Raw genomic sequence first — 23156 nt, 5'->3', positions numbered from 1 at the left:
TGGTTCTTTGAGCCAGAGGGTTTATATGATTTTCCTCTATCAATCTGAATTCATAAGTCTTGTTCATTTTTAATGGACAGGCCTACTTTGAGCTTTAAGCCTGTTTTCTGCCGTCATGCCTTTCAGAAATTTTGGAACCTGAATTCATAACAGCGTGCCCAACTTCTGTTATAGCCACTCCCTTCAAGCAGCTTACCTGCTGGCTGTCAGTTATGAAAATGCAGACTAGTGTCAAATTGATACAAACATTTTGACTTTAAAACCAATACCAGCTTTCACACCTCAATACCGGTACCAAAATGATACAGAAACAAATAATGAATAACTTCACCACCCCACAGCTCCTAGTTGTTTCATTCTACGTGACCTTCTCCTTTGCTCTGTCACACTCACGTTCAAACACACTTCTTCATACTATGCATATCATAAACCATCTTGGGGTCTGCAGCTAGTTCATTTCAAAATCTTACTTCAAAGACTGGGAGTTGAGGTGGGGCATTATTCCCCTTGGTATTTCAAGCACATTGATATACAATAATGATCAAGGTGCCTGTGTGCAACCATGTACTTCCACTATCAAAATTAACATAATACTGCGTCACAAGAATAGACGAAAGATATCAAAAAGGTTTGGGGCAGACACCCATATATTGTGCCCTGCCTGCAAAATGAGTAAATAGATTGTGAGATGTTCACAGGTCTGAGTCCAAAACAGAACTGAGTTAAGGTTGCAAAGATGGTGGCTTTAAAGCCCGTGACAGGAAGTGACGTCATCAGTGGAGCCAGAACTGTACGGGATTTTCCATGGATGGTCTGCAGAGGATTGAGAGAGAAACCCGCCACCCCCTGGTCTGACATGGACCTGGTACTGTTATTCAGGCCCTTTAGCTGCCTCCCAATCGTACGTGTGTGACAACTGGTATAGTACCATTTTAAAAATGGACTGCTTCAGTATACTAATACAGACTGAAAGCACTGCAGTAGGAATTTACTGCGGCACTGGTATAAATGCACATTAGTGATTGATCATAAAATGTATTACTAATGGTCTCCCTCAAAAAAGTGATTGTGAACTGATTCACTTTGCTGTAGACTCCTTACAATACTGCAAAGACAGACTCAGATAACAGAGAGTGATAATGGATGACTTTATTGTCAATTGTATGCTCATGACTGACAAAGATTGTCAAATCATCACCCCTAAACAGACGTGAAGAATTCAGAAATGAAAAGAGCTTGTTCCATCAATGTTGAAAGCACCAAAATTAAGACAAGTCAAACTTATATTTTATTTATACTGCCCTAATAACCAACGTGTTATAACTAAAAAATGGGTGATGAGCTATGATGCTGTTAAACTAAGTTTTGAAGAAATGAGCATTCACAGGGTTTGTTACTTTAACATTTCCTAAAATCAACAGTTTGTTTAGTTTTTTTTTGCTATTAATTGCTTATTGATTATTTCCAATATAGCAAAATAATTAGACTTGTAAAGAACATTTATTTCAAAAGCCCAGTCCTCATGGTGACTTCCCCAAACCCATCATGAACTGGGAGCACTGAACTAACAGAAGTGTCATTGAATAGTAAACATTCAAGATTTAAAGCATTGACATAAAGCTCTTTATCAACAAAATTTCGCCGTCTGCATGGAAAAAATTAAACAAGACTTGCATAGATGGTCAACTCTTCATCTCACTCTATCTGGAAGAATAAACACTGTTAAGATGAATATTCTTCCTAAGCTCCTTTTTTTATTTCAAAACATACCAATATACATTAATAAATCGTTCTTTAAGCAATTAGATTCAACAATAACCTCATTTATTTGGAATTCAAAACATCCACACATCAAAAGAGCGACCCTACAAAGACAAAAGGCAGAAGGCGGCATGGCTCTACCTAACTTCCAGTTTTATTACTGGGCAGCAAATATACAGGCGATAAGAACCTGGACACAAATAGAAGAACATACACAGGCATGGACCGCAATAGAAGTAAAATCCTGCAGTACTTCTTTGTATTCCTTGCTCTGTGCTCCAATAAACACACGTTATCGGCAATACACTAATAACCCAATTGTGCTCCACTCACTTAGAATCTGGAACCAATGTAGAAAGCATTTTAAGACGGAGAAGCTTCTATCTGTGGCACCTCTGCAAGAGAACCACTTCTTTCAACCTTCACAAACATATGCAGTTTTTAATATCTGGAAAAAATTTGGAATTAATTTGCTTAGTGATCTTTATATAGACAACGTCTTTGCATCCTATGAACAATTACATTCCAAATTTAACATTCCAACTACACATTTCTTTCACTATCTTCAAATCAGGAACTTTGTTAAACAGAACCTTCCAGATTTTCCTCATCTTGCACCCTCATCCACGCTGGAAAAAATATTGCTCAATCTCAAGGACTTAGACTCCATCTCTGCAATATATAAAATTCATTTTACAATCCCTTCCTTTCAAAGATCCAAGAGGACACTGGGAAAAAAATCTCTCAATTAATATATCAGAAAAGGAGTGGAAAGTAGCAATGCAGAGAATTCACTTGAGCTCCATATGCGCAAAGCATACAATTATACAACTCAATATTATTTATCGAGCACATCTGTCTCGACTAAAACTCTCCAAAATGTTTCCAGGGCATGATCCAACCTGCGAACGTAGCAACCAAGCCCCAGCCTCACTGGGTCACATGTTCTGGGCCTGCACCAAATTAACATCATTCTGGACAAAAATTTTTAATTACCTCTCAGACAGTCTTGGACTTACAATCCCTCCTAACCCATTAACAGCTGTGTTTGGGGTTCTTCCAGAGGGGCTTAAAGTGGAGAAGGACAAACAAATTGTGATTGCATTCACTACACTTTTGGCACGCAGACTTATTCTGATAAACTGGAAGAACCCAAACTCTCCTCTTTTAAGTCAGTGGGAAACTGATGTGTTATATTATTTAAAATTGGAAAAAATCAAATACTCAGTTAGAGGATCCGTACAGACTTTTTTCAAAACATGGCAGGATCTAATCAGTAATATTTTAAAATAAGTTTATAAAGCACAGAGAATTTATTAATTTAGGTATGTTTACAAGCCTTAAATTTTACGCCGTTCAGCTTGCTCTCTCTCTCTCAGGGGTTCTGTTCTTAACTCAATTCTTCTTTTTGTAAAAACTTGATTGCTTTGTATGGATTCCAATAAAATTAATAAAAAATAAAAATATTAATAATAAAGTGAAAAGAAAAAAAAAAGATTTAAAGCATTGAACAGCAGTAGACCAGTCCACAAAAGTTCTCATGGATGCTTTGGTAATTTGAGATAATTCCATATGTAATAATCTATAAAATGAAGAAATTCAATTATCATTTGTGACAGTCTCATGTGTTTTCCAAAGTGAAGGAAGAAGAAGTTTAGCACCAACGGTTTCTTAACAGATAAGGTTCCACAGGTATGAGATGAGATGTACAGAGGACAGATCTAAAAGGATTAGAGTTTTAGGCAGTAGTGAAGACAGGGAAGCACCAAACAAAATGGAGACATGTGCCAAGGACACCAATTGGACATAAATTACAAAGAGCTTCATATAAAGCTTATTGAGAATTGGTTAAAGTCAGACTTTTGCTGACACTTAGTATTCTGGGAGCACAGATTATATAATATAGTCACCCTGCAAGAAGGAGTGTAAGAAGGAAAGGGATCTCAGAGATATACTGAAGTTATAAGTTGTGGCCGGGCGCAGGAAGAATGGACCCTGACAGCTGAAGAATAATTGGGACACCAAGCGGTTGTCCCACTTAATTTCCTTAAAACTAAAGATCAATGGCGTCTGGTGGCTAAAGAAAGTAGCCTCAAGGGCAACAAAAGAGAAAAAACTGCATAGCTGGTTCTCTATTAACAACAAAGATCTCCCCAGTAGCTCCTGTTCAATGAGGTCTCAGGCTCAAAAAGCACCTCATTCCATGCACACAGGCTTCTTATCTCGCAAGGACCAGAAGGGGCGGGGCTAAGTGCTCTCAGTGAGAGGTTTCTCTGAGCTGCGGGGAGAAAAGGAGAGGACACAGTTAGCAACAGAACCCCTTCTTGCCCCGGCAGGTTATCACATACTGTACCTTGAGTGAGCCAGCGAGGAGATCCTCCAATGTGCATGAGTGACAAACTTCAGATTCAGATTCAGATTCAACTTTATTGTCATTGAACACAATACAAGTAACTGAGGAGACAAATCTGACCAGAAGTGCAAATAATAGGAATGCTTAGTTATACGATAGTAGCAGATAAATTAGAGAATATGAGGTTCTAATGCTGGGATCTAGAATTCAGCAGTGAAACTTTTACAGGAAAGAGGCTGTTCTTTAGTTTGTTTTGTGCCAGCACAAAGACCCCCAAATTATTTACCTGATAGTATGAAGGCAAACACTCTGTGGTTGGGGTGGAAAGTGACCTTAATGATACTGCATGCTCTCTGTAAGCAACGCTTGTGATATGGGCCCTCAATGGCAGGCAGTGGGGTGCCAATGATGTATTGGGCAGTGTTCAATGCTTGTTGTAGGAGCTTTCGATCAGCGAGAGTACAACAGCGACAGCACGCAAAGAATTAGTTGGTAAGGATGCTCTCAGTTGTGCTGCAGTAGAGGTTGGTGAGTATCTCAGGTCTTAGTTGGGCTTCCGTCAGTCTCCCCAAAAACAGATCAAATGCTTCTCAGCCCATTTTGACAAGAATAGAAGTGTTCAGATTCCAAGAGCAGTCCTCAATTTAGTTAGAGGCTTAGAGAGAGAGAGAGAAAGAGGTGGATAGGCCATCAAGAGGATAACTCGGAAAAGCAGAGGAATGAGAGATACCACAGACTCTTAAACTATGGCTGAATTTGTAAATGAATGGAAAAGGATGAAGAGGGAAGAGCAAAGTAAGACTAGAGAGACTGGAATAAAGCATTGTTAAAAAAAGTTTAATTAGTTGAAAATAAAAATACTTTAAAACATTAGTTTACCAACAAAATACCATAAAACAGAAAACATAAAAGTTACAAGAGTAAAGTAAATATAACATGTTGCTGCCAATGAACAGATTCAAAAGTTGGATTCTAAGTTTACATATTGTTTAATCTTTTGCCTCAAGTAAGTCTATAAAAGTGTACTTTGTATACACTGTAATAATACAAAATGATAATTCCACTTGTAGTTAAGTGTCAGACTCAGCCAGCAATTCAAATAACATTCAAGTTCCAACCCAAACCCAGTGACATTTCCCCTTTTGGTCAAACCTTGAATTTCAAGGTACAACTGTTTTAATTGTATTTATTCTTCATTTTGATTTTGGTGACAACATTCACTGCAATATCATACACCACATTCTGTGATCACATTGGCAAACATCTGTAGATTATCTGCGTGCATTTACAATATGCTTTAGTCTTGTTGGGTGAGTAAAGGTAGCACACAAGCAAAACAACGGCTGTAAACTTCAGAAGAAAGATTGTTTTTCCAAAGGTGACAAAAGCCAAAATTATTTTGCTTACAGTACAGGTTAGGAGCTGCTGATGACAGGTGATAAAGGATCTTCATTCCTCCTGACTTTTGGCCCGACAAAGACAGATATATAGCAGAATGGCAGCGCCAATAAGAAATGAAAAAACAGCACAGCAGATCTGTACAATATAAGATTCTGAAAAGCAAAAAGCCATTATTATAATTTAGATGCTTTTGTGAATTTTCAGCTCATTTAAACTTCCTCAGGCATTCATTTTAACTTGTACAAATGTCTCAGTTTTGTTCCTGAAATCTCATGACATAATGTCAGAAAGATAATAAAATCAGGTCTACATAAACAGAATAACATTATCAGATGCATTCATCTGAGTCTAGGTGCTAAAGAAATGACTATCATTAGACTCTGCAGTTTGCCAGAATTGTGTTTTACTCTTTCGTTTTCACAATAAAATCTAAAAAAGAACATCTATTAATTTAAGTACTCACTTCCAACCGTGATGGTCAGTGGTACGCTCACCACTGTCAACCTACTCCCAAAGTCCTCGATGTCTGCTGTGCACTGGTAAACACCGCTGTCTGTAGACTCCACTGGGCCAACAGATAACCGAATGCTCTCTCCAACACTCGCATAGCCATTTGTGAGAGTTGACACATAGCTAGACCCCTGCTGAGATCTTGTCAATTTCACCCAAACCTGCAAAGTGAACATGGTGTTAATAACAACACTTCAGAGACTTCTCCATTGAAATGAAATTTCCCCTTAAAGCTACTTACCCTTGTAGTGGAAGAATATTGTGTTCCTGATAGTGTGCACGTCAATACTATCGTACTGCCCACATAAATGTGCTGTTTTGAAGTTTGACGATATCCCTCAAGAGAAATGGCTAAGTTTGGCATGAAACCTAAGAATGAGAGAGGAGCATGAAGAAAAATTAAATGCAGGGTTATTTTCTTCTAAAACATAAATGTTTTACATGCTTGGTCAATTAATCTAAAAATGAATGAAATATTCTTTCACATACAGTTCTTTCTTAAAACGAGAAACATTCCTTCTGTTCTGTTTTTATGAAATTAAGATGGGCGAATTTGCAGTGAAACTGAGTGTTTTGTTTTGCAAAAAAAAAAAAATTGCAACATAAATTGCCTTTCACTTGTAACTAATAATTCTGCATGTGTCTGACTGAGGCTACATCCACATTACTAGGTTTCATGATCTCCATCCACATTTGCACTTTCACATCACTTGCTAATGTATCTTTGTCAACACTAATGTGATCAAAAACCCATATGACATATGACTGGGCATGTGCACATCGGAAGAAACAGGAAAAGGAAGTGTCCTCCTTGAAGAGATGGTGACACTGCTGGTGCAGAATTTATCTCACAACTGTAGCGACCAATAAATTGTTTGCCTTTTGTGCATTTACACAGCTTTCAAACTATACAAAACACAGTTTAGATGTGTGCAGGTAAGCAAAATGACATGTGCTATGAAATGCGGCTCTTCCGTCTGCCAAGTTAGAATATTTTCTTTGGTGAAGGGTGAACAGTTATGGAATGAGACATTGTTAATGAGCTGGATCCAATCAGGGCAGGGTCATGTGATAAGTATGAACCAACCAGAGCGTGAGTGGAGTCTGCATTTTCAAAACGGTTCATTTTCACCCATCTACACTGCAATATTTTCAAATATATATGGCAAATATATAGAGCATTATCGAAAGTGTCTGGTTTCGGTACTGAGAACGAATGGCAAAAATGGTTAGAAGTACTGACTCTTCATGTGGAGAAAGTACCAATATATGTTTTATTATATCTTTTTGTGAAAATTATGCCGCATACAGTAATCCCTTGCTATATCGCGCTTCGACTTTCGTGGCTTCACTCTATCGCGGATTTTAAATGTAAGCATATCTAAATATATATCACGGATTTTTCACTGGTTCCCGGATTTCTGCGGACAATGCGTCTTTTAATTTATGGTACATGCTTCCTCAGTTTGTTTGCCCAGTTGATTTCATACAAGGGACGCTATTGGCAGATGGCTTAGAAGCTACCCAATCAGAGCATGTATTACATATTAACTAAAACGCCTCAATGATATAAGATATGCTTCCCGCGCGGTGCTTGATTGTTTGCTTGTCTCTGCCTCTCTCTCACCCTCTCTGACATTCTCTGCCTGACGGAGGGGGTGTGAGCAGAGGTGCTGTTTGCACAGAAGCTGTTTGCTTAAAAGATACTGACGCTCCTCTGAAAAATGCCGCTTTATTGCGGTGCTTCGGCAAACTTAAAAGGACACGTATTGATTTTTTGATTGTTTGCTTTTCTTTGCGAGCTCTCTCTCTCTCTCTTAAATTATCTGCTCCTGATGCAGACACTCCTTTGAAGAAAAGATATATTTGCATTCTTTTAATTGTGAGAAAGAACTGTCATCTCTGTCTTGTCATGGAGCACAGTTTAAACTTTTGACTAAAGGGTGTTATTTCATGTCTAGAGGGCTCTAATAATGTTAACAGTGTGGGAGAGTTTATAAGGGCTTAAAATATATAAAAATAACTATACAAACATATGGTTTCTACTTTGCGGATTTTCATCTATCGCGGGGGGGTTCTGGAGCATAACCCCTGATCGAGAGGATTACTGTATTACATTTCTTAATAAATGTTCTCCAATCCTCCATAATAATTTGAATGAGATGGATAAAGAGAATTGATTTTACCTGAGTAGTATGGATTACACATTTTACACAGCTGCAGAAAGGAACGCAGTCAAAAACTGAAGTATTTTTTAATCCATCCACCCAAAAAATAAAGTAAACATTCCAAGCAACTCTTTGCAGTGAGTATATTTCACAACTTCTAAATCACCTGTGTAACAAATTTTAGTGTTGGTTTCAAAAAATTGTATGTGTTGTAAGAACGTGTTTCCTGGCCGGATCAGAAGATGTTTTATTACTGGCCCAGGATGCCTGTACAATGATGCAGACAGAGTGGAAGGTGGGAACAGGAAAATACCTTTGTACCCGTTAATAAATGGACCAGCGGAAGCCAAAAATAGGGAGCTGTTCCTTCCCCCATACACCAGATGACAGTGGTCCTCATATGGCAACCAAATCCAGACAACTGCAGGGGTGCTTGGGAGATGGATTCCAGAAATGTAGCTTATTGGGGGTCCCAACATACCGACAGAGGGTGCTGTCAGAGGAGAACCTCCCTACTTTCTTTATGGCCTAGAAGTGCTCCAGGAATACACAGCATAGCACCGGAAGCATTCCTGGGTCAGGCTTAAAATGGAGCCCACTGCCACACATGGAGTGGGGAGGCAGTGGGCAAAACTCAACAGGAGGAAGAGAGGAGGAAAAAAATTATTTGTTTTTGTGTATTTGACTTATCTGTGAAGAGGTAATTGTGGAGAGTGCTTTGTTTAATAAATATTTTTTATTTAAACTCAGAATTGTGCTGGGCATTACTGTGTCTGAGGTTTGGGGAGTTGCAGCATCCCCTTGTGGTTACAGTATATTGAACCTTACCTATTTTCCTAATAACTATTTCTCAGTATTTTCTTTGCTATTATAGTTAACTTACACTTTGTCATACAAAATGCCACACTGTATTAAATTCTTCATCACAGGGTGTTCCATGAATGCAGATATACAGCACAATTATTTACACATATATACAAATATATACTGTACATTCAGTGGCCACTTTATTATTAAAACCTTTACATTATCAGGTTGGACTCTGAACCCTTTGCCTCCACACAAATCTGTTTTTTTGAGGCAAAACATTCCTTAGGACTTCTGGCCTATGCTGACTCACAAGCATCACGTAGCTCCTGCAAATTATTAATCTACCCATTCAGGGAACTTCCCATTCCTCCTTATCCCAAACTGCGATCTGGGAACTGTGCAGATTCTCAGAAAAATCTGAAGTCATTCCCTTGTTTGTGGAACCAGTTAATGTGTGCTTTGTTACAGGGTCTATTATACTGTAGGAAGCATCTATCTGAAAAAAGGGTAGACTGTGGCCATAAGCAGATGAACATGCTAATGCACGTAGATACAAAATGACACTTAAGTTCGCCTCTATATGTGTTCTCACACCATTACACTACCGTCACCACTCGGTGCTTTGTCACAGCAGGAAATGAGATTTCTCATACTTGATTTTTACATTGTTAATCTGTTAGCCTCATCTTCCCATGCTTAGCTGACAGAATCCAGTATGATTTTTTTCTGCTGCTGTAGCCCATTCAAGAACCAAGAGAATGTGTCTTCAGAAACACCCTTTTGCACACTGCTGTAAAGACTTGCTATGCGAATAGTTGTGGCCATAGGCCGTACGAGCAGATGCCATGGGTGGCAAATGGTTGGAGGCACACAAACGTCACACACAATGATATCCAAACAGTACTCATGTTCATGTCTGCAGTCAAGCATCTCTTCTTAACTGGTCTGCCATCCTCACCCCATTACTGCTGCTGTCTGCCAACCAGAATGGAGCCTAAGAAGAAGGCGCAGTACCTTAATCCAACTCGGCAAGCCTGAATTGGATTCAGTGAGTGTAAGAATGAGATGTTAGGAATTCACTGATTGGAAATGCAGTTTCTCCATAAGATTTGTAACTTTTTTCCTGGGGATTCTCATATTTCTCCCTCTTCCTATGGATATGCATATGAGATAACTGGTCATTTCTAAATATGCTTAGTGTGCCCTGTAATGGACTGGTGTAGCTTTCATGCTTGGAGTCTCCTTTGAAACTGGTGCAATTACTGGAGAAAATACATTCAGAAAATGAATAGATTAACAATTAAGCACTTTCTTCTCCTGTCAAATGTAAGCTACAGTATGCCTATTTACAGTTAAATGATATTTATTTTTTAACATGCTAAATACAGTATGTGTTTATTTTCTAATGCCTACAGGCATACAGACCCGGTTGTGCCTTACCTGAGCAGATGACTCCTACATCATTCTGGTTGTAGCAGGACGGCCTAATGGCGCCTGTTTTACACTCATAGAGGTGAGACTCATTGCCAGCACAACGAATCATGTTCAGGGCATAGGGCCCGGTTCCAGGCTTAAATGAACTCTTTTGTACATAGGACCCAAAAACTGCTTGGCCACAATTCAGAATTTTGCAAACCACATTTGCAGAGTTTTCATCAAAGCCGTAATCACAAACAGCACCCCAGAAGCCTCGGATAAACACCTCGAGCCTCCCAGCGCAAGTGCTGTCTGACTCAAGTCGAAGTGGTAAAGTTTCTGGAAAAAAATAAATAAATAAACAAGAGTAATGTTAGAGATTCACAGCTGCACACCTCATGGAAAAGAGGCCCAACGATAAACAGTGTCTCCAAATGATTAACAATCCAAAATTCAAAAACAATCATGAATACTGTAAATAATTTGAAATGAATACCATATTTAATTTCATGAATTACCATGCCGACAGTCAGCGAAGATGTGTTTTACACAAAAACACAAGTAGCAAAAACATCAAAGGAGTTTCACTGCAACACATTAAATAATCGCAGGAAGCCTCGTATTAGTCAGTTTATGGAGCCTTAAGAAATCACTCATAGTGAGGTCAGAATCAGAATCAGAATTCACTTTTTGGCCAGGTATGTTAATAGGAGTTTGTCTTGGCAGAATGAATACAGCATACAAGAGCGACACAACATACAAAAAGATAAATAAAGTAAAATATAATAAAAACTGAAAAAAGTCCAAGGTTTGCCGGTATACATAGATACTGAGTAGAAACTCAAACCTATTTAGTCAGAACAACTGCATGTGGAAAAAAGCTGTTTAAGCGACACATTGTTTTAGTTTAGTTTAGTTAAGGTGTTTGTCGGAGGGAATGAGTGGTGCCCTGGGTGAGCCGGATCAGCAACGTTCTTTGCGGCACACTTTCATACAGGACTTGGATGGGTGGTAAGTTAAAGCCTATGATCTCTTTTAGTTACAGCTACAGATGAGGTCACAACAGACTCTGATGGCTATGTAGTATACTGGACCAATATTTCTTGGAGGAGACTGAATTTCCTTGGTGGTTCCAAAAACAAACATTCTCTGATTGGCTTTCTTGATAACGCATGAGAAGGTTTTCATCCAGCTTAAGTTTTTGAGACAGCACAGTTCCCAGAAACTTAAATGATTCTGCTGTCTCAACAGCTGAACCATTTCTAGCAAGTGATAAGCAAGTAGGTGGTTGTTTCCGGAAATCTACGATCATCTCCTGACATTTTTGAATGGTAAGGTCCAAATTATTATAGCTATAACATATTGTCAGATGCTCCGCCTCTGTTCTGTACATGGACTCGTTATTGTTTGAAATGAGGCCTTTAAATGTGATGTCATCCACAAATTTAAGATGTTTGTCAGACAAATCACCAGAGATGAAGTAATTTGTATAAAGTGAGAAGAGTAGAGGAGAAAGGACATAACCCTTTAACCCTTAGTGCTTGTACACTAAAGGGTCAGACATGTGTGTGCCCAACCGCACATTCTGTTTCCTTTCTGTGAGAAAGTCTGTAATCCAATTGGGTATTGAACTGAGCAGTTTGCACTGGATGAGTTTCTAATGTATGAATTCTGGGATGAAAGTATTGAAAGGAGAGTTAAAGTTCACAAATAAGACCCTCACGTATGCTCATGGCTTAACAAGGTGTTGGTAAATAAAACTTAGACTCAAATTCACTGCAGCATTCCCAGACCAGATGGCAGTTAAGTCCGACCTAAAATGGATTCAGGAAGTCTTTTGTGACATTCTTGAGGTAAGTTAAAATAAGGTACTAAAAGATCTTCCTTACTTCAGAAGTTAAAGCTGCTGTAGTCAGGATCAACCAGTGAACCGGCAGCCTCCCATTTCATTATAACTTACTATGCGTTACCTCCATTGAGTGTTAAAAATGCAAATGCATGACTTTATATATTTGTGGGCTCCTTGGTGTTATGCCCAGAGATGCTAGGAGAGCGTCCACTCCTATTACACAGGGTAGACCGTAGCCATAATTGTTATCCAGCTGGGTGTTCTGCCTCTAAGGTGGAATGTGCCAAGTAGTAATAAGTGAACAGACAAATTTCAATTCACATACAGTTTTACGAAGCTGACATTAAAATTTCATTATTGCAAAATGCAAAACTCATTAAAGAGTTTTGGGAGATTTTAAAGGCTTTAAAGTAGTGGATCTCAACCTTTCCTTAGCGCCACACCCCTAGAAAATGTGTGATTTATGTTTGCTCCCCTAACAAAAGTAATGTCACATTTAATGATAATCAAATTTCTAATTTTAGGACCACATACAGTACTGCGGATGAGCAAATTGAATAAAAAAGAAAAATAAGCTGTAATTTAAATATAAATTCAGCAATTTACCATTATAAATGTCAATAATTTTGTAAACGTGTCCCCCATGAAACACTCGAGTGATGATCCAGGGATTGTGGTGTCGTGCGAAGCATCAAGTGCCATGAGGAAATAACACACAATCAATGATCAAGGGATCTGGGGGATTGAAGCAACAGATGCCAGCATGCCACTAAGCAATGAAACACAGTTGACGATACACCGCCCAGTTAAAATTGTTGAACTACCGACTGGACTGTCTGCAGAAGAAATGGACTGAGTGTAACCAGCAGGTGTTGCAGCCAATTCAGTCCCCCCTAGCAAAAATGTCTATCAATCCTCAAAATCAGTGATGTTTAACAATCAATGCTTCCACAGAAATCAATACTAGGCCTCTCCCTACTCTATGGATCACTGGAAGGTCCAGATTCCATTCTCTTATAAAAAAAAACTTATTCACCTTTACAAAAGCTCTGCCTATAGCAAGGAATCCACGAGAACACACATTTCATTCATAGGGGACAATTCCATGCACAATACTCGACTCTTTTCAAATCATGGAAGAGGAGATAGAGGGTAATAAATGACCTGCAAATGACAGCACACCACAAGGCATTGATTGCAACATGATAAAATTGGACAATAGACCTCACTAGATTTTGTAGCACCTTCCTCTTTGTCACACCCCCCGAAATGCCATCTCGTACTCTGGGTTGGAAACCTCTGTTTTAAAAGGAAAACAAGTAACACTGCTCCCTAAAGCCTCTGATAATTCAGTGTTAACTTTGTTAATTCCTGTAGCTGCCAAAGGCATGCAATCTGTACAACACTCATAAAATGAGTTCTGTTTATGCCTCTAACTCACAACACAAAATTACTTTTTTAAAAGTGTGAACTGCTACATATTTACAACATAAAGACACACCAAATACACCACTTTGCACTTTTCTGTGTTTTCTTCATGGAAGAGCATATGCTGTAAAATACACCATGCCTTTTAACAACCAAACACCTTATCCTAGTTGAGGATATGCACACTCCTGGTGATGTATTTTTTTCCTCTTCTCTTCTAGAAACCTTTATTTAATAACTAAATAACAGCCTGACACATACAGAATTAGTGCATGAAAACACTTCCGGACAGGAACTAATTACCTTTCTTCTTGTGTGATTGGCACAAATTTCACTGGAAGCAAAACGTAATTTATTGCACAAACTTTTTTGAGAAGTGAAACACTTGCATTATTCTATTAATTCAATTTTGTTTTATTTTAAGGGAGGCAGAAGTCAAACTGAGAGATATGTGTAAGCTCAAAAAGTAATAGCAGGATCAATTAGGACAAAACCAAAACATGAAGCAGTGAATGCTGTCAAAAGGACAATTGTTAGTATTCAATACCCAAATGACATACTGCAACGAAAGCCTAAACACTAAAGTAAAAACGCTGAAGTAAAAAGAAGAGTTTTTAGAAGTCAATAGCCAAAAGACATTTATTACTGGAAGTACACACCAAATCTGTTTGAGTTTTTGATTCCATAATCTTGAACACTGTATTGAATGTGGTGCGGTTTTAAAAAGAGTAGCATCAGTGATGCTGGACTTTATGTCTTCTGGAAGTTACGCTCCTAGCATATTCTGACAACAACACAGCCACTAAATGTCAGAGCATACATTTATTAATGTAAATAACATTTCCTGATGTTTAAACCTTCCATAAAGTCACACTATGGCATTGGGCAAATATTATTTTAAGCAAAAACAAATTATCAAAAGATTAATAATTGATAGAATTTTCTAAATTTTCTTCGGATTTTTTTGAGAATTGCAGATAATGTGTCAGAAGGTACCTGGTCTAGATGAGCACATGAATCATAATTAAGATGAATTCTCAGCTTTAAACATTTTAGCCACTGACATTACAGTTGGGCTTTCTTTATTTCATTCTTTTTTTTTTTGAAGAAAAGGTAACACTACAAACAGACATGAGGTAGTGTAGATTTTGTAGAATGTTACTAACCTTTGGCCACTTCCACCATTCTGCTGTGAGGTGATTTAAGAATGCGCCCGTTAATCTTCACATTAAAAGTGCATGAGTAATTTCCATTACTGTAATCATCAGTCATTTTCATGCTCTTGTAAATTCTGTTCTGCCCATAAGACAAGTCCACAGATTGGTTGTATGGCAGTATATAGGCATTGCCGTGGAAGTACATAAAGAAGGTGACATTAGAAAATATTTTAGGAGTATGACAGAATATTGTGTAGTCTTGTCCAGGACCAATGACTTCTGGAGAAATCTGGCTGGTGGGGGGCGGGAGAAGGGCTGAAAAATATACAAAATAAGGGATTATTACCTTGTCATTTTGACTTTCAGCAATATAATCAGCCTGTTAATCTGTTAACAGAAAATAGTAAAGCTACAGTATTTCACAGCAGGACTTTCTTATGCCTCTTTTCATTGATTGATTTTAAAGTGGACACAAATAGCTTTTATTGTTAATTTTGGCAAATTAGATTATATAAAATGCATGCCAGATTCAAAACATTACTTTGGAATGATGAAAAATGTTAGAGACCACTGAGCTGTTCTTCATATCTTAGTGTGTGTGTGTCATGGAAGAAAATCACCTTCTAGAAAACCTCCAGCTACTGAAAGCCAACATTCTTCTGATAAAACAAAACTCTAGCAAGTTTAAAACTTTGACTTTAAAAGTGGGCGTAAAAGAGGATGGGGCATGGGAAACATCTTATTTGAAAATGACAGAGAGAAAATGGGCATAGCTGTGGGCTAAATTTAGTTTCCTTAAAGTTGGTGGCGGAATTAATTATTTTGAAACATGGCATCTATAAGTATATCCAAGGACTTGACCATGGGATAAACCATGCCTTTATTTTCCGAATTATAAAATACACAGCTTACTCACGAGTGTACATATTTTCCAGGGTTGGCCCTGGCCTCACCCATGATGCTGCTGGATCAGACTCCGCCCTCACAGGTGTGAACTCGACTAAACAGGTTGGCAGTACATGGCTGGGTGGCAACATACACGTGGATCTCACATTTAATCAATAATAGAAATATAGCTAAGTAAGCAATTTATTCCTCTATTTAGCTGTAGATGCATTATCTATAATGAGTTTATTTTGTTGCCCTCCAAAACATTTAAAATTATGTTATCCTGTAGAAGGAAGGAGAGAGAACTTTTCTTGTAATTTGTAAAAGTATGACTTAAACTGTAATATAAGGACTTTAACAAAGATGCTTTTCCTTTTCTATATTTAAACAGCCTGCTATGTTACAAGCAAAATGTATCTTGCTTATAGTTTAATACACAAATAAGAATTGTCTGGATAGTCCAACAATTATTTCAACTGAAAAATGTCAAAAAGAAACCTAAAGTGTTGGAAGTCCAGAGTTTTAGAAATGTAGCTACCGTATATGCTTACATATAATTCAGGTCTTGAAACCTGAAAAATCAATCATAAAATCAGACCCTGACTTATACGGCCATTCAAAAATGCAACACTTATTCTTTTTTTTTTTTTACATCTTCTTGCCTCCTCTAATCTCGCGTCAGTTTCTCAGAAGCATTGAATTTTGTTGCAGCAGCGCAGTTACCAATTTTTTTTGCTACTTCAACAACGTTTAATTTAAAACTAGCTTCATATTTTCTTCTGATCGAACGCTCCATCGTAGATAAGGGATGGCTCTAATGATAAAGGTGTATGAGGGTGTGAGATACAAAAAACACAAATCAGTGCAAGCATTGCTATGGAATAGTTTGGCTATTACCGTGTGGTCACATAGGTACAATAGAGAGAGAGAAGTTAGGAGCACCCACTGATACAGCACATTGCCACACCCACATAGAAAAAAAAGGCAATGTGTTCCGTGGTTACTCTCTCAGGTGGGCGTTAGCATATCATAATCCTTTGTACCAATAGCGTGAGTTTTCCACATTCGACTTATACAACCAGCATTATAAAATACCAGGAATTACACTGTAAAATCAAGTCCCGACTTCTCCACGGGAGAACTTATCTGCGAGTATATACGGTATATGGAGTTTTGCTTGGCTATGTATGTGTTAACAGATACAAGATAAGAAGCCGTTTCAATCAAATGTATAAGTGGAACTGCTATCACAAAACACATGATCCCTTTATGGTTTCATAACCTCTTTCTGAGTTATGTACACATGCTCTACTTTAGATTCCTACTTCTGGTGTCAGAAGTGTGAATTCCAATGGTGGCTGATTTTGGAAACAGGATTTTTAATTTTATGAGGTCCAGATAGTGTGCCAAATACTACAAGTACCATAAATAAAGGCATAATTGCTTTTGAAAAATATAAGAGTGGGTAAATGAGATTAAAGAGAAGAAGAGAAATCAAACTAAAAATGTGTTGAGTTACTTCAAGCAGCAACACATGCTCCACCTGGAAACCAAAATACATATCAAATGTATTGCTGATCTTCATCGTCTTACAAAACTATATGACGATCCAGGCTGTATGGTGTGAATTGCCCTACTCTGTCTGTCTTCGTAAATGGCTCAAGCTATTTTAATAATTCTTAAAACATTAAAACTTTCTAAGTCTGCTTTCCCACCTGTACGTTTGCTGTACTCTACCGCCAAGGCAAGTTCCTTTCTCAGCTTGGTCAATCAAGGATAAGGGAGGACACGAGGATATAGTGACAGTCATACCTGGAGGAAGTCTAAATGAATTACTGACAGTGAGGCAATGGACTATAGCCCTGGGTGCAAGTGCATTGCAATTGTTAACTGCATATCCCCCAAAGGTTGATAAGTGTAAGAATAGAAAAACAAAAGTAATAACAGGTTAGACATTACACTGTTGGTCCACATTAACAAAATCTGTACAGGTAAAGAGAAGGTATGTATTTTAAGGAGGAGTGTCTCCAAAAGCGATTCCAAGATAGAACATATACTTTCATGAAACATGTTTTACTGATCCAATATTTTGTATTTGTTGTTCATATCATAAGTATATTTTATTTAGCAAAAAAATCTGTAAAGTAAAATGTACTTGATAAATTTCTTAAAATAGGCTAAACAATCTTAAATACAAATTTATTTTTAAGTCAATAATTCTTACAATAAGAAAACAAGACTTGATTTAAAAACATTTAACTTGCTTAGCTTTCATTTCTTGCGGTGTACCATGCTTCTTAGTACTTTATTCCATGTGTCTATGGCAGTGGCAACGCTGCTGCCTTGCAGTATGGCGAACATGGATTCACGTCCCCAGTCCTCCCTGAGTGGAGTTTGTAAAGTGCTTTTAGTAGTGAGAAAAGCGCTATATAAATTGTATATATTTATATAAATATAAAACTTTATGAAATTTGTGCAAAATTTACCCTTAACAAGTTTTCAATTATTTCCCTATGTTCTTATTTAAGAAATCATTTTAAAGTAGCAGTCTCGATCCACTGTACTAATTCCTCATAATTTTAAACACCTTAATCTCTTCTCCTCTTAATCACATTCTACTTAAAGTATATTGCATAGATTTATTCAGCGTTTTTATATAATGTTCTTTGTGTCTTTCTGTAGGGTTTCCGGAATAAGGAAAATTCATATTAAAAGTTTATCGTGTGCTAAAAGCAACCATTACATTTGTTAACAGTATTTAACATCTCAACATAGGGCCAATTTGTTTCTTGTGGGCACTGCCATTTTGCACTTAGCTTTTGTACAGTTGCTAGCCATGTTGCTATGACCAGTGATATCACTTAATTGAGGGTATTATAAAGGACAATGGTCATCTAGTTTATGATAATCCAAGACTGGATGGAAACCTACAGACTTTGAGAGTGTCTGTATAAGATATAGTCTTCTTGGTTTCATAATTTGTACAACGATATCTTGATCTCTTTGTTTAGTTATTTGGCTGAGATAACAGATAGGAAAGATTCAGATTAAGTTTCATTTCCTATTTGGAAATAATCTCTGCATTTTCCCTTTTAACAAATGTGGTTAGAAGTTGCTATATTTGAGTATAAAATCAAGAAGAGAGTGCTTTTTATTATAATTACTGTGTGTTACAATGAGATTCATAGATTTAGAATATTTTGGCATTAGAAGAGCAGGTAGTTGCCATCTCACTGTTTTATAGCTGAGGCGCCTTTCTGTGTGGAACTTGTTTGAGTTTCCTCTGATGCCTCTATTTTGTGAAGTTGTCAATTATTTATTTATTATGTTTTTCAGGAGTTGGTACTCCAATTGGCGTTTTGCAAGATCAGCAATGTATTTCTAACATGAACTTTTTGATACAATATGCATTTTAATTATAAAATGTATTTGGGCCATTTCATTTATTATGGGTACCGTCTTGTCTACCCATAGGCAGAACTTCAGAGGTTTTGACCCTGACGTTACAAAAATCATTAATTGATGTGTTTCTATAAATTTTGCATATAAAATTTTTTTTTTGTGGAGCTTCACTCTTTGTTAAAAACGTTTTTTTGTCCGAGATTTTCCTTGTTACAAACCTTGCTATAAGCTTTTGACTATGATTTTTTTGTTTTCATATTGTCGACAGTTCTCTTATTCTGGTTCTGCCCTATTCTTTTTGCTTTGATTACATCTCTTCTCCCAGTCTCACTCTAAAATACATGTTAGCATAACACTATGCAAACAAGTATGTTCTTCCAATTGATGCATATTTTGCCATTAGTGCATAGAACTGATTTTGAATTTGTTCTGGATATATCACAAATAAAGATCTATCTGTCTATATCAATACCTGCTGTTATGGACTGGCATACCTGAGCGCCATAACAGCACACACTGATACCTCTCAGAGAAATTCAGAACCAACAATTATACTGACCCTGACCCCATAAAGAAATTAATATTAGATACTGTACCGATAGATCTAAAGTCAGTCTTACACCAAGATGACACCAGGATGCATCGTCTAGGTGTCAGAATGAATCCATCCGTCCATTTTCAAACAGACATCTTTAGAGTTGTAGGGTGCCGGGTTATATCCTAAGAGCACTGTGTAGAAAGTAGGAACCAGAATGTGCTGCCAGTTCATAGCAGGGCACATTCATCTGCACACTGAAGCAGGGACGATTTAGAATCAGCAATCAGCGTACAATGCATGTGTTTAAGGATGTGGAATGAAATGACAAGCAGATTTGGGGAGAACATGCATACTCCACATTAACACTGACCCACCTCGAGGAGATGAGGGACAGGAGTGTTAAGTGCCATGCCACCAGCAGGGACTTCTGTTTAAATTACTTTTAGAGAATTATGGGTAAAAGAAATGCATGAGGGGTGGGTGTGGATCATCTTTTGGGCATTGATTGCTGATGGGTGTGAAACACAGAAATAGAAGTCCTTTGCTTTTTTGCCACCCACTCCCTTACGTATGCAAAATAATACACATTAAAGCACATTAATAATATTTTGTATAAGAAAGATGTAAACTTACAGGCAGTAATATTCAGTGGAGGGCTGTACTCGGAGCGCTGACTGGAATCACTGGTAAATGCAAACCAGCACGTGTACAGGCTCTCATCTTCTGGAATGAGTTCCGTCAAAGTTACTTTTGCTTCCGTATTATAGCCTTTGTAACTCGAGTCAACTACTTTGATGGTGTCATTTCTGTGAGGCTGCCAACCCCTACCAAAGAAAACGTTCACCGTAAATCGAGGTTGACGAGGAAGCTTGCACATCAGTGTCACTGAAGAGGAAAGAGTAATTTTGCTGGGATCATCAGGACTGTACAAAGTGAGGGAAGGAGTTGGGATCACAGCTGCAAAACAAAACCAAAGAAAAAGAAAAACGTTAAACAAATGCAATCGACTGCTAAAGAATAGGCGGAAAACACAACTCTCAAGTCATCAAGTTTAAAAACTCTCCAATGTAGCACTACATGGCTTTGCTCCTCACTACTTCTAGTCTGTGGTCTCTTTAAATGTTCATTCAAAAAGAATGCACTTACTCAATTCTCATGCCTAAGTTGTGGAGTGAGTTTCCCATGAAGGCCCAAACTGATGCCATTCCTGTAGAACAGATTAGGCCAGTAGTGTCCATCTTGATAATGAGTGTCCTTATGGCTAGCAGATTTCTCTTCAGTTGTTATTTTAGTTTGTTGTCAGATATGTTTTATTTATGTTATGTTGTATTATGAGGCATTTGTTTCCTTTTAAAAAATCCAGAAAGATGCTTAATACTGTAGCAACAGCTTGAGAAGCTACTTTATTTTGTGTTATTTTTTTAGATACTCAGGTTACCCTGACACATCCTAGAGTCTTGTGTCCTGTAATGTGTTCCTGCATATATCAGCATTACTATGTCTTTTGATAGACTGCTGACCCTTATGACCCTGAGCTGCTTTGCAGCAAATTAAAACTATGTAGATAAATGGACTTTGGAAATCATCTACCGTAAGGATGGTTTTTAGAGATGTTGTATGGTGTGGAAGAGATCCATGTTAAAGGATATCACCAACAATAGTCTTCGTCAATGTTATAAAGGCGATTAAAAATTGACTCATTCAAAACTAGAAATCTCAACTCTCCATTAAAATCCATCCATCCAAACCACTGAATCCGAACGCAGGGTCATGGGGGTCTGCTGGAGCCAATCCCAGCCAGCACAGGGCACAAGGGAGGAACCAGTCCTGGGCAGGGTGCCAACCCACCGCAGGACACACACAAACACACCAAGCACACACTAGGGTCAATTTAGAACCGCCAATGCACCTTACCTGCATGTCTTTGGACTGTGGGAGGAAACCCACGCAAACACGGGGAGAACATGCAAACTCCACGCAGGGCAAACCTACCACTGCACCACCATGCCACCCTCCATTAAAATCAAAGCCTAAAATTAGTACTACCTCTGTATACAATGGGTTTGAATAAATGTCTAACAACAAAAAAACAATAAAAGTTACTCACTCAAAAGCGCCATCCTCTGTTGTTCTCTATCGCATTCTAAAAAGTATCCATTAGCCATAGAAAAAAAAATCATGATTCGTTTTGTTCAATTGTGGCTTGGCTCCATCACTTAATTCACTTTTTTTTTAGCTTCTCTTTATTTTTCTTACTTTAAAAGCCTTCAATGCTGATTGTTGATTGGTATTGCAAAATCAGAGTAATGACAAGGAGGACAGCAGTGTTGCCTTTTTCAAAAATGCAAGACTATGCGGTGATAAAAAATGTCATTCAGTCAGTTTATCTCAAATTTATCCATCACGTAATGTGTGCACGTTAAAATGAATTGCACGCTTAGCCATGTGCCTCAAACTGCCAACATCCAGTGGCCTAAACTTCACTCCAAGATTATGTAAAAAAAGTTATTACAACAGGTAGTGGTAAGCAAAACAGCAGACTTTCCTGTCGAATGCATTACATTTCACTTGTGATTTTTCAATAGCAAAACTTACTAAAAACAGATATTTGGATTTAGGAGTTTTTAACTTTTTTTGCATAAAGAAAGTGACATTGATCCCTAGGGGTTTGGCAACGATGCACAATTCACTTTTGGACCTGTACATTTCTCAGAAAATGGTCCTGATTCAATTAAACAGTGAGAAAAGTGTCTTTTGTAAATGCAACATGGCTAAACACAATCCACCATGAGGCAAAAAGATGTATGGTAATACGACGATACAATGAAATTTTTATCCAAAGTGGCTGAGAAAAAACAAACACATAGCAGCATCTTTAATGACAGGCCACTTTTGCCAGTGCTCTTATTTAAACTTTGTGGGCTCTGATCAAATGGTATGCTGCAGTGTACTATTTGAGCCTGATGGGAATTGTAGTCCCTGTGTCTACATTTCCACAAGGCTGCAGATGAGATGAATATTTCTGGGTAGGGGCATTATGTTTATTAAATGCCTTTCTTCCTAGATCAAATTTGACTGGTTGAGAAATGGCATATGGCAATGGCTGGGCTCTCCCTTAGAGTTAGGGTGAGAAGAGCAGACATCAGGGAGAGGCTCAGAGCAAAGCCTCTTACTCTGCGCATCGAGAGGAGACAATTACAGTGGTTCGGGTATCTGATACGGATGCCTCCTGGATGTATCCCTATGGAAGTTTTATGGGAATGACCATCTGGGAGGAAACCCCAGGGAGGACCCAGGGTTCGCTGGGAGGATTATATCTCCCAGATGGCCTGGGAATGCCATGGAATCCCACAATAAGAGGTGGCAAGTGTGGCTGAGGAAGGGGACATAGGACCCCTGTGACCCAGTTTTGGATAAGCGGTGGAAACTGAACGAATGAATGAATGAATAAAAAAGAATTGGCATAGTTTATTGA

The 23156-nt window shown here is 38.0% G+C and overlaps 1 protein-coding gene across 1 annotated transcript in view; it reads right to left on the bottom strand.

The window, feature by feature from the left end:
- Positions 1–4982: 4982 nt before the first annotated feature.
- The window catches only part of si:dkey-195m11.11, a 31346-nt gene continuing 13172 nt past the window's right edge, over positions 4983–23156 (bottom strand). Inside the window, exons 3-8 of the mRNA XM_039756468.1 lie at positions 20315–20638; positions 14863–15168; positions 10444–10758; positions 6267–6394; positions 5979–6186; positions 4983–5667 (exon numbers count right to left, since the gene is read on the bottom strand). Of these exons, the coding sequence (XP_039612402.1) occupies positions 5564–5667; positions 5979–6186; positions 6267–6394; positions 10444–10758; positions 14863–15168; positions 20315–20638 (1385 nt within the window). The 3' untranslated portion in view covers positions 4983–5563. The remainder of the gene's footprint in view (positions 5668–5978; positions 6187–6266; positions 6395–10443; positions 10759–14862; positions 15169–20314; positions 20639–23156) is intronic.

Source organism: Polypterus senegalus, chromosome 6 (genome assembly GCF_016835505.1).
Source record: "Polypterus senegalus isolate Bchr_013 chromosome 6, ASM1683550v1, whole genome shotgun sequence".
Classification (NCBI taxonomy): domain Eukaryota; kingdom Metazoa; phylum Chordata; class Cladistia; order Polypteriformes; family Polypteridae; genus Polypterus; species Polypterus senegalus.
The sequence above is the reverse complement of the archived record's forward strand: the minus strand, read 5'-3'. Positions and strand labels throughout refer to the sequence as shown.